The sequence below is a fragment of the Spermophilus citellus genome (genome assembly GCF_964194105.1).
Source record: "Spermophilus citellus genome assembly, chromosome: 4".
Classification (NCBI taxonomy): Eukaryota; Metazoa; Chordata; class Mammalia; order Rodentia; family Sciuridae; genus Spermophilus; species Spermophilus citellus.
The window spans coordinates 109,846,129-109,858,559 of NC_138185.1; the positions used below are offsets into that span (position 1 = coordinate 109,846,129).

General features: G+C 43.5%; 1 protein-coding gene across 2 annotated transcripts in view; it reads right to left on the minus strand.

Annotated features, from left to right (window-relative positions):
* Positions 1 to 596: 596 nt before the first annotated feature.
* The window catches only part of THSD4 (thrombospondin type 1 domain containing 4), a 630,142-nt gene continuing 618,307 nt past the window's right edge, over positions 597 to 12,431 (minus strand). For both annotated transcript variants that reach the window (XM_081289549.1, XM_081289550.1), the window contains 2 exons: positions 10,674 to 10,818; positions 597 to 6,355 (listed from right to left, as the gene is read on the minus strand). In XM_081289549.1, coding sequence (XP_081145675.1) covers positions 6,213 to 6,355; positions 10,674 to 10,818 — 288 coding nt within the window. In that variant the 3' untranslated portion in view covers positions 597 to 6,212. The remainder of the gene's footprint in view (positions 6,356 to 10,673; positions 10,819 to 12,431) is intronic.

Genomic DNA, 12,431 nt, shown 5'->3' on the forward strand with positions numbered 1-12,431 from the left:
AATTGAGACCAAGGTGAGGTTAGCTCAAGGGGATTTTTTTTTTTTTAAAGAGAGAGTGAGAGAGGAGAGAGAGAGAGAATTTTTAATATTTATTTCTTAGTTCTCGGCGGACACAACATCTTTGTTGGTATGTGGTGCTGAGGATCGAACCCAGGCGAGCGCGCTACTGCTTGAGCCACATCCCCAGCCCCTCAAGGGGATTTTGAAGGAACTTAATTCAAGTGAGAGATGGAACTGACTGAACCAGGAGGGTGGCGCTCAGTCTTTCCTGCACAGTAGAGTTACCTGGGGGAGGTTTAAGGAAATACATGTGAAATTGCAATCCTGGGAGGTGGTGCACGTGCCCAAGTGTTTAAGCGTCTCAGGTCATTCTGACACACAGCCAAGGTGCAGAACTTGGGTCAACTAACAGGTTCTTTTTATCAAGGGTGTGTCCTGTTCCCCATTGGCCCAGTTGCCCAGAGAGCACCCAGGTCAACATCTGACAAGTCAACTCCCTCTGAAGGGCTCCATTCTTCTTTTTGGAGGGGGGTGGTATTGGAAATAATGTGGATAGAGCATGAGTAAGGTCAGAGAAAACTCATGTTACCAAAGCAGATCTTTTAACCAGTTTATTGTATTTTTACAATAAAAATAAATTAGTCATACACAAAAATAGTTGTCATTTTTGCTGAAGAGAAAAACAGATTGTATTTACTCATATAATTCACCTTCTACTCACCACCTTCTTACATAATAATTTAACACTATAAAGGAACATGGAATTGATGGGAACATTTAGTGAGCTTCTTGCTCTGAGTCATGTGGTTCACAGGACGTCCCCAAGGAACTGGCCCCAGCAGTCCCCAGCAGGGACTGTGGAGGTGTCATCAGAAATGAGGAGGCTACCCCATCCTGCCAGGCGACCCTCCCCCTTCCCAGCTCTGACCAGTCCTCCTGAGCAACAGATGCTAACAGAGAGGGCAACAAAGAAAGAACGAGAAGGACAAGACACATGTCCTTCTCCAAATGTTGGGGGATGAGGAGAGAGCAGATTATATGAGGAAATATAATATTTAAGACAGAAAGGTGGCAATCCGGTTCAGGTACAATACCAGGGGTGAAAGTCCCTTGAACGAGTCAAAAAGTGGAGCAGTTTATACTTGACCTCAAACCCCAAGGAGTTTGGCTAATCAGTATACTAAACAATTGTAAAAAATGGACTTAGAATCTCTTAGGCATTATTGTGTGCAACATTCCAGGGAACTGGGTTAGTATGATCAGATGATCTTACACAAAATGTGGATGGCATATGTAAATAAATACCTATTAGGTCCCTTTAAAATTAACATACTCTAAATAATAGAACTATTTTGGTGTAGTGACTCATTCTGCACATAGAGTTCAGAAAACATATTTCCTATAAACACTTTGTATTTACAAAGAACAAAATAATAAGTTATAACAAATTATATCCTTCTGTCAAACTGGATGACGGGGAGCTGGGGGTCAAGGAATGTGGGAGTTAGTTTGTGTAACAGAATGGGTTTCCTCTCACTGAGGTGAGGGACTCATTGTCCGGAAGATGCTGAGAAGGTTGGCTGGAAGTTTCCACCATCTCGTGGTCATTTTTCCATGGCATGATGGGAGTTGGATAGGCCCAGGAATGGGGGACAGATGGTTCAGGGTGGACAGAATTACTTTGCACCAGCAAAGGTGCAAGAAATCAGAGGAGGTAAGAGAGTCCTGTTAGGTAAAGGAGCCCAGCCAGGAGGAGGCTCAGCCTCCAACAATGTGTGATCCCAGGAAGGCAGCTAGGGTCACAGCATGCCTGCACACTCCTTTGTGGCACAGGACCAGATGAGGCAACGCTGACCATGTTGTTAGTGATGCTCTGAGATATGAGGCCACAACCAGCTCAGGGGAGCGGTGTACTGGCGAGCTTGAAATGGCTGACAGGGTGGCAAAAGTCAGGAAGGGGAAGTATGTAGGCAGTGCATTGCCATCCCAGAACAGATGGATTAGAAAAAACTGTGCTTCACCACCTGCCCTAGAGTCCCCCTGCCTTCAGCAGGATCCAACTTGTGGACAGTTGGTTTTCCTGCAAGAGTTAAAATCTGGCTCCCTGCAACTTGTACCTCCTTGTCCTAGGATGGCTTTCCTGGTGCCTGAGTCTCTGCTCCAGGCTGCACGTTCTCAGGAGGTCCTTTCTGTTGTTTCTGATCATCTGCATTCTTCACTTGGACTCGACATTCTCATCTGAATGTTACACGTGATCAACAGTCTTCCTAAAGCATGGCTCCAATGATCACAGACAAAACAGGGTTTGACTCTCGTCCATGTTTTCTCCTTGCATAGTCTAAATGTATTTTAAGTTTTGTTTATTTTTTTGGTGGCTTCCTCCTGCTTTCTCAATACACTGAACTGAGTTACCTGAAACTCTTACATCTCTTGCACCTGTTACTTGTGTAGTTAAAAAAAAAAAATCCAAATGTAAACCTTTATGTTGCTTCCTACTTACTTGTGAAGCTTTGGGATTTATTCTAGCTTCCCTGATCTTCTTTGATTCAGAACCTGTTACCCAAGCCATTAGCTCCACAATTTCATGTTATCCACAATTTCTATTGGTAGGGCATCTATTTTCCTAAGTCATATTAAAAAATGTCTTGTATGGCAAGGGATCAAATGCTGGTCTCTGCCTTCCAAGCTGATACAATCATTCAGCTTGTCTTACATTTATGTTTTCTTCCACATTAGAAATTGATATTTCAACTCTAAAATAGGTGTGTTAATAAAAAAAAAAAAAGACAGTTGCTTAGGAAGGCTGGCTTGAGTTTGAGATTCTCCTGTCTCAGCTTCCTGAGTCACGGGATTATAGGCATGAGCCACCATGCTCAGTAATAGTGGCCTAGAAAGGCAATATCTAGATTTCTCTCTCTGCCTTACAGCTCCATGAAAATAAACCAGGCTGGTGTCCCTTTTACTCCTTTATAAAGCCACACTTTCTAAAACAAAAAGTGCTGAACCTAAACACTTTGAGAATAAGTGGGAGATACATATTCAAGGACATAAAGAAAAAACAATATCCAATGAACTCTGGGCCAGAGAAGTGAGACAAAAGGACAGATAGGGCAGTTCTGAGCATGCCTGCCATACAGTGGCTCTTGTGACTCCCAAGAGCTGAAGGAGTCTCCCTCACTGTGGTTTCCTCCAGCTGGCAGCTATGGCTTAATGAAGGGAACTGATGCCCTCTAGTGGCCGGGTTGACCAGGTGTCTTGTTAGTGTTATTATAATGAGGTCCCTTTTCTGTGGCAAAAACTACAGGTGGTGGTGAGAACGTGGAGGATGGATAGGTCGGGTTGGCTTCTACCTAGGGCAGCAAGAGGCACCATTTCCTTTTCTGATAGTGAAAGAAACAAAGCAAACTACTTTTGTTGGAAGTTTTGCTTTTTTTGCGACAAAAACATATCATAGCTTTAGTTTATCTAATTGAAAAACTCAGATCATGAAATGGGGCAATCCAATGCACAGAAAAAAAAACTGTTAAGATAAAAACTTCAATACCACATTATGGCAAGGTAGGAAAAATGGAGAGACCTGAGAAGGAGATGGCAGATAATAAAAGGAGAGGGTGAAAAAATGGGGACAGAGGAAGGAGACAGAGCCACCTGGAGGGAGAGGGTCATCCCAAGGCGGGCTTTTCTCAGACTTCCTCCCGGGAAAGTGGTCTGGAAACACCCGATGGTCTGACTGCATGGGTTGTGCGATGGAGAAGGGCATTTGGATACCCGAATAAAAAACTAGGGAATTAGCAAGAATTGGCTTTCTAAGACAAAAATGTCAATAGACCCTCTGTTCTATAATCTACAACCTTCCAAAGACTAACAAACTCCAAGAACATCTCAGTTGTTTGTTGTAAGAATAAAAAGACCTCTTGCTGAGGTGCCCTTTTTCCTGGAAGACATGTCCCTTTGTTCCTACCTGGCCATTATCATGGGAGGATCATAGTCCTTTGAAGGAACTGTTAGGTAACATTCAGGATCACAGGATGCTATTTCATGTCAAAGAGACAAAGCCATGTTGACCTCACCTGGTCATGAGATTCCTGAGTTGGAAGGACCAGTATGTGCCCCTTCCTTCTATTTGATAGAGAAGTCCCTTTGGGACAGAGAGACCATGGAGTGTGGTGGCCCATGCCTCTGTTGGGCAGCTTTGATGGCTAGAACATTTTCCCTCACTGGAGCTAAAAGTCAGCCTTCCTCCCTTCCATTCTGTCCTGTCTCCAGCATGTAAAGAAAACCTCTTCCAGACAATCTTTCAAATGACCAGCTTGTTTAGTGATATCTGGAAGCAGCTGCATTATAGTAAAAACTTCCCTGTGACAAGAAGCAAAAGCAAGTGGCAAGAGGGAAACAGAAAGCACTGGACAGAAACTGTCCATATATGTGGCTTCTCACAACTCTTTTTGTTTGGTCAGCAGGGCAGGCTGGGCTTCTGCTGGGCTGTGGACCTGCAGGAGTCACATGAGCATCAGGGGAGATGGAGATGCTGTGGGAAGTGGTGCCTGTGCTCTCCAGGAAGAGGAGCTGGGAGGGACCCTCAGAAGGCCCAAAGCTGGTGGGAATCCTAGTGGCAGGTGCTGGGCCAGGCTGGTGATATCACCTCCCAAAGCTGCAATAATCATCCAGTTGGCAGAGTTCCAGGTAAAAGAGCTCATGGGAGAAACTCAGTTGCTAAAAATACAGGCTTGCTTTACAAGGGTTACATGCCCAGGGCCAAAAATAAGAGAAATTTTCTATAAGTTTACAGTTATTTAGCTTGATACCTTTCTTAATGGATAAAAGTAAAGAAAGTATTGCTCTTAAGTGGTTTTTCAGTTGGTTCATCTTTCAATATGTGTTACACCTTGTTGCAGGTGTGAGGTCTCTGGAACTACATAGTTGGATAAAGTGAATCAGGAAATATGGGAGGGGCTTCACAGCTCCTTTTCCCAGGCTGACTGCACAGGTAAGGGTCTTCCTGGTCAAGTCTGGGAGGAGGTAAGGATTGGGAGTCACAGGAGTCATGTGATTTAGATGTTTTTTGGGGGACCTACTGGCTCGACTTTCCACTAGGTGGTGAAGAGCCTGGGAGAGATGGCTGAGGAAGGCAGGAGCCCAGAGCCCAGAGCTGTGGGCCTTGGGAATCTGCTTTGCCACATGGAAGGCCCATGGCCAGAGGGACTTGTCAACTTGAAATGGCGCCCGAATTCCAGGCAATCACCTGGTTCTTCCTCTAGCTTTCTTGTCTCATGGGACAGTTCTGCTGAGGGTGGAGTTCAGCCAAAACTGCAGAGCTCTGTCACTAGGGCCTGTGACTTTGTGGGGAAAATGGAAACAGAAATCTGAATCCTGGGGATGAGGACTCGACCTCCAGGTGGAGGAGAGAATTCAAAGGCCTGGGCTTTGTTGCTGGTGGAAACTTCAGGCTTTTGGTTAGAAATGAAGCTGCATCCTTCACACCTAAGACCTCTATAGTGGTAGAGGTGCGGTTGGGTAAGGGTCATGTGCAGGCGATTGGAACAGGCACTCAGTTCTGCCACTGAATGGCAGGTCAATGACCTGAGCTGAGCCTCAGATATTTCCTTGTCAATAAAGTGGGACGATTATTTATCCCCTGCTTCCCATTCTGGGATGTTGTGATGACTAATGAACTAATATCTGTGAATACACCTGCTAAACAATGAAGCACAACATTAATGTGAGATATCTGTGTCATAAGGCAGCAAAACAGTCTAATGTCTTTGAGAATGAAAACAGGCATAGCCAGGCTGAGGTGACAGAGGGTGCACAGGTCTCAGCAAGGCTTGGCGGGTCTTTGGGACGGAGCGCTGCCTCTGACTGTCCAAGGATGTTAATTTTGGAAGGCCAGTCACACCAGGGATGAGGCAGTGCTTGGTTAGTGGCCTGTCTGCTTACATGCAAAGCACCAGGGCAGGAGTTGGGCTGAGAGCTATGGAGTTTCCCATGGCTTGGTTTTCAGAGAGCACCATTAGCAGATGCCAGGTCTCAAGGGAGGGGTCATCAGTACATAATGATGATTAAAGGACCCACTGTGGCTTTCTAACATCCGGGGCACAAAGCTCCTGGGTACACTTGACCAAAGGCAAGGGTGGTGATGAAGTCGACTGGCAGTGTCCTGGGCCAGGGAGCCAGCCAGGTACATTGCTTACAGCCCCTGGGAATGCAGGGTGTTATCTACTCCCCAGGAACCCCGCATGCCTATTGGCCACACGAGTGCAAGAGGCACAGCAGGCGGTCTTGTAGTAGTTGTAGACACAGAGGCGGGCCTGGACCACCACGTTGCAGTTGTAGTACTTGTCCTTGCAGTTCTCGTCTGTAGTGGGAGAGAGAACACAAGACTCCTGAGCTCAAGAGGTAGCCTGGACCAGTGGAAAGAGGAAAGGCGGTGGATATGGCTTTTCGTCCTGTTCCTGCTAATTTGTTAATCTTTTTTGTTTTTTAAATAGGACTTTTTGTTGTTGTTGATAGACCTTTATTTTATTTATTTATATGTAGTGCTGGGAATCGAACCCAGTGCCTCACACATGCCAGGCAAGTGCGATACCGCTGAGCCCCAGCCCCAGCCCTATTTTATTAATCTTGTAGTTCCCTTTTCCCTTAATTGGATTTTACATAATTGGTAAACAACTAAATGCTTTTTCCCCTTTGAAAAGACACCATAGGCGAAAATAAATGAACAAATTGGAGGGGTAAAACAAAAATTCATATCACATCTTATTAGTTGGAAAACTTTGCCAAATGTGTGCCCCCTGAGTTACAGGCCTTCAGAACAGATGACTTTGTTATGCCAATCATTTCTGGTTTTGAAACCTGCATAAGCAATTCCAAGGATCTGGCAATTCAAACTGTATTTAATTATCCATATCCATGTGCCTGAGACAAGCAGGCAACTTAACATGTACAAGTATTCTTTTCAATTATTGCATTATAATATGACCTTAAAAAAACGTGAGGGACAATTTGTGATCCAAATTTAAATTAAGTTTTCAACTCTGTGGTGTTGCCAATGCAAGTGAACATGTTTGTGTGTGTGCACACACAGTAATTGGCCACAGTAATTATTTCAAACTTGTTCCTCAGCTTCCTGGCTGGACATTGTGTTTTATATTGATGGTAACACATTCTCCTAAAATGTGTTTTGGATATTTTCTCACCATCTTTCCTATTCTCTTCCTCTCCCTCTTTGTTTTCCCCTTCCTTTCTTCCTTCCAACTTGGGCTATGACATTCTAAGCAGGAAAACAGCTTTTAACTTATTGTGTTCTCATAATTAGCAATAACATCTAGGGTTTTGGGTTTAGCTTATGAAGGCTTTAACCAATTCCAAGCTATTTATAGTTTTTTTCCTAGCATTTAATTTTTTAAAATTTATAGTTGTAGATAGACAAAAATACCTTTATTTTATTTATTTATGTGGTGCTGAACCCAGTGCCCCATGCATGAGAGGCAAGTGTTCTACCTCTGAGACATAACCCCAGCCCATTTTTTTTTCTAGCATTTTTATAGTGTTTTCTGTTAGGCTCTTTAATCTATTGGGCACTTGCATTTATTTGTATATGGCATGATGTAAGATTTAAGGTGTCTTGTTTAATAAAAAAAACAAATTGTCTCAATACAATGGAAATTTCTCCTTTCCTCAATTAACTTTCAACCATTATCCTAGTTAATTTCCCTTGGATAAAAAAGTCTGTTTCAGAATTCTGTGGTGTAACAGTTGGCTGTCTCTGCCAGTAACTGCCACAGTCTGGCTGGGCACAAATCACGAGCCACTGAAGCAGGAACAAACTTTATTTTTGAACTGCAAGAAAACACTTCACACACACTCCCAGGGAATTCTCCTGAACACCACGCGGCTAGTCCAGGAACCCGCAGCCGAAAATCTCTCTCCCGGAAATCCCTCCTCCTGCACTTCCCCAACCAATGAGAACTCTCGGGGAATCCCTGGGAATCCCCAGGAGAACTCCAAAGTAGCTCGAGAACTCAAAAGTAGCGGGCCGAGGCGGATAGTAATGCCTCGCCTATCAATCAATACTGTTGGCAAAATGCCAGGGGCCATACAGACACAGCCATGGCTCTCAGCAAGTAACAGTACTATATAGTTTTAGTTTTTGTAGCTTTATAACATGTATAAATAAATGGAGAAATACCATAGTTTTAATATGGCTTGTCCCCCACTCTCTTGTAGATGTTTAACCCCCAGGATCATAATGGTATCGAGAGAGTGGAAACTTGATCTGGCTATGGTGTTTAGAGACTGGGTCTTGGGAAAGTGATTAGACTTGGAAAAGGTAATTAGGATGAAAGGTAATTACTTGGGACTCTCGGTTTCAGAGTTTTTTTCCATCCCATGAATGAATCCTGGTGGCTTTAAAGAAGAGGCACAGAGACCAGAGATGGTGTGCTCCCTGTCTCTTGCCACGTGATGCCATGTGCTGCCTTGGGACTTTGTTAGCAAGAAGGCCATCACTCAAACTGAGCCAATGCCAGGAGCTCAGCTTTGAGACTCCCAAATGGGAGACAAGTAAATCTCTCTCTTTCTCCTTCTGGTCCTGGGATTGAACCCAGGGCCTTAGGCATGACAGCCTACTAATACATTTCCATGTTCCCTTTAATGTTACTATGATGATGAGGAGAGTAAATAGGTACCTAGGGACCCAGAAGAATTCTAACAAAGGGGGTTAGAGTTAGTCAGTTTTTCTTCCATGTGACCAAAATACCTGATATGAACTACTTAAAGGAGGAAATGTGTATTTTGGCTCACAGTTTCAGAGGTGTCAATCCACGGTTGGCTGACTCCATTGCTTTGGGTCTGAGGGGAGGAAGAACATCAGGGTGGAAGGGTGTGGTGGAGGAAAGCTGCTCAACTCATGGCAGCTGGGAAGCAGAGAGGAAGGACGGGGTCAGGGACAAGATGTCATCCCAAGGACACACCTCCAAAGACCCTCTCCCTCCAACTAGGCTTCACCTCCTACAGTTTCCACCACCTCCCAATAGTCCATTCAGATTATGAATTCAACAATGGATTAATCTACAAATGAGGTCAGAATCTTCAGGATCCATTCACTTCTCCAAAGCCCCACCTCTGAAGAGTGATGCACTGGGGTCCAAGTGTTTAACACATGAGCCTTTGGGGGACATTCCAGATCCAGACCTTAATAGGGCGTTATGATTTAGATATGAGGTATCCCCCAGTAAGTTCACATGACAGGCAAAGTAGGAACGTTTAGAGGTGAAATAATCAGATCATGAGAGCTGTGTCAATCAGTGAATTAATCTATTTGATTGATTGATAATTTGAATGAATTATTGGGTGGTAACTGTAGGCAGGTGGGGCATGGCTGGAGGAAATAGGTCATTGAGGGGGAGTGCCCTTGGGATGACATATTTTGTCCCTGGCTCCTTGCTCTCTCTGTTTCCTGGCTGCCATGAGCTGAGAAGCTTTCTTCCTCCATGCCCTTCTGCCATGATGTTCTGTCAGCTGACCATGGAAAAAAACTCTGAAACTGAGAGAGTAAACTTTTCCTCCTCTAAATTGTTCTTATCAGGCATTTTTATCACAGCAGTGAAAAGGTGAATCATCATCATCATCATCATCATCATCGTAATCTGAATAATAAAAGCTCAGCACATTTCTATTCTGGAGCCAGTCCTGGCAAGCCTGGCAACATATTCTGAGTAGACTGTGGGGGTGGGGGTTGGGGCATCCAGTATGCTTCTGGAGCTGCATCTTCACCCACCTCACACCTTCTTTTGCCCAGTAGATGTGTAAGTTACCTTCTTTAGTTTTCTCACTGTAATTCAGTTCTATAAGGATTGGGACCATTCCTCATGAACCACACCCCAGGGAACCTGACCCAATTTCTAGGTTATAGGTTGGGTGGGGCCTCCTGAATTGCAGGGCTGTCGTTCCCTGCAGGACTCCAGCCATGTGGTGGCTAACTCTCCCACAGTGATCTCTCCATTCTTGATTTGAGATTCTGGACTGTGCCATGCAGACATGGGGTTGGATTCTGCATCACTGTCTCTATCTGTTCTTGAATCTCCCCTTGCTCCCTTCTCGTCCAAGCTTCTGTGAGGTCTCGGCATTCCTCTATATGGACAAGCAATAGTGGTTTGCATATACAATTAAAAGTTAGAAATTTTACTACTTTGACTTTAAGAATGATAGAACTAAATCTTTGAATGCACTAAAAAGTTAATGAATTCACACTAAAGTTTTTCTTTTGGCTGGGATAGCCATTCATGCTATGAATAGTTATCTTAAACCCTTTAACTTATAATGACAAGAGTTTGACCCCTGAATTCCATGACTTCATGAGGTCACAGACACACCTACATCAGTTTGGCATTTTCAGAGTTTAAGAAAGATGAATATTTTCTCTCTTTTTTGGGGGGGCGGTGTACTAGGGATTGAACTCAGGAATACCCAGCCACTAAGCCACATCCCCAGCCCTATTTTGTATTTTATTTAGAGACAGAGTCTCACTGGGTTGTTAAGCACTTCACCATTGCTGAGGCTGGCTTTGAACTTGTGATCCTCCTGTCTCAGTCTCCCGAGCCACTGGGATTACAGGTGTGTGCCACCACGTCTGGCTGAACATTTTCTCTAAGACAGGAACTTAGGGGACTTACCAACTTCAGGGACACAGTCCTGGGGGTTACAAGATTCTCTCTCTTCTGGTTTCAACTGAGGGTCACAGAGATTACTTAGGGTCATATCATCTGACAGACACCTCACTTCCCGGACCCGGAAGCCACCCTGGCAGCTCTTGGAGCACTGTATGGCAACAAAGAGGAAAAGTCAGTCTATTAGCTCCACACACTGGAGAGGGAAGATACTAAGAAAGTTCAAACATTTCCAAAATGGAGACAGAATATTAAAGCAAACTCCCATGCACCTATCACCCAGAGCGCAACTCATGCCGTGTCCCACCTATGCCCCTCTCACTTCTACTCCTCATACTGTTTTGAAGCAAATATAGGCATCATATCACTCCTTACATAATATTTTAGTTTATAGCTCTAAATGACAAGAACCCTTAAAAATTATAATACCATTGTTACACTTAAAAACTAAAAGCTCCTTATCATCAAAATATGTATTCAGTGTCCTATTTTCACTGGCCTTATGAATCTCACAGGTTTTATAAGTACTTGCTTTTCTTTACATTCTAGGATTCATATCAGGTCTGCATATGGCAATTAGTTGATGTCTTTTTTGACTCTTAATCCACAAGTTTCCTTTCCAGTGGCTTTTCCCACTGTTACTTCAAACATTTTTGGGTAAAAGAACTGAGTTTTTTTTTTCCCTGTGGAATTCTGAAAGAATGGATTTTGCTGAATGGATTTTACATGTTCCTCTGTTCTCTGAATTTCCATCCACTGAATTGGATCTAGAAGAGGCCTCAACAGGTGCAGGATTGATTCAGAGTTGTGTGGCTCTCTCTCTCCTGGGGATGTTATCAGCCACTGATATGTAATGCCCAGATCCTTAGGTCATTTGGGGATGAAACATGATACTGTAGTTCTCTTATTTCTTCTTTTTTTTGAATTTTTAAATATTTATTCTTTAGTTTTCAGTGGACACAACATCTTTATTTATTTATTTATTTTTATTGGTTGTTCAAAACAATACAAAGCTCTTGACATATCATCCTTCATACATTTGTTTCAAGTGGGTTATGAACTCCCATTTTTACCCCAAATACAGATTGCAGAATCACATCTGTTACACATCCATGTTTTTTACATACTGCCATATTAGTGACTGTTGTATTCTGCTACCTTTCCTATCCCCTACTATCCCACCTCCCTTCCCCTCCCATCTTCTCTCTCTACCCCATCTACTGTAATCAATTCTCTCCCTTGTTTTTTTCCCCCCTTTCCCCTCACAACCTCTTATATGTAATTTTGTATAACCATGAGTGTCTCCTTCCATTTCCATGCAATTTCCCTTCTCTCTCCTTTTCCCTCCCACCTCTCGTCTCTGTTTAATGTTAATCTTTTCCTCATGCTCTTCCTCCCTGCTCTGTTCTTAGTTGTTCTCCTTATATCAAAGAAGACATTTGGCATTTGTTTTTTAGGAATTGGCTAGCTTCACTTAGCATAATCTGCTCTAATGCCATCCATTTTCCTGCAAATTCCATGATTTTGTCATTTTTTAATGCAGAGTAATACTTCATTGTGTATAAATGCCACATTTTTTTTTATCCATTCATCTATTGGAGGGCATCTAGGTTGGTTGCACAGTCTAGCTATTGTGAATTGTGCTGCTATGAACATCGATGTTGTAGTATCCCTATAGTATGCTCTTTTAAGGTCTTCAGGGAATAGTCCGAGAAGGTTGATAGCTGGGTCAAATGGTGGTTCCGTTCCCAGCTTTCCCAGGAA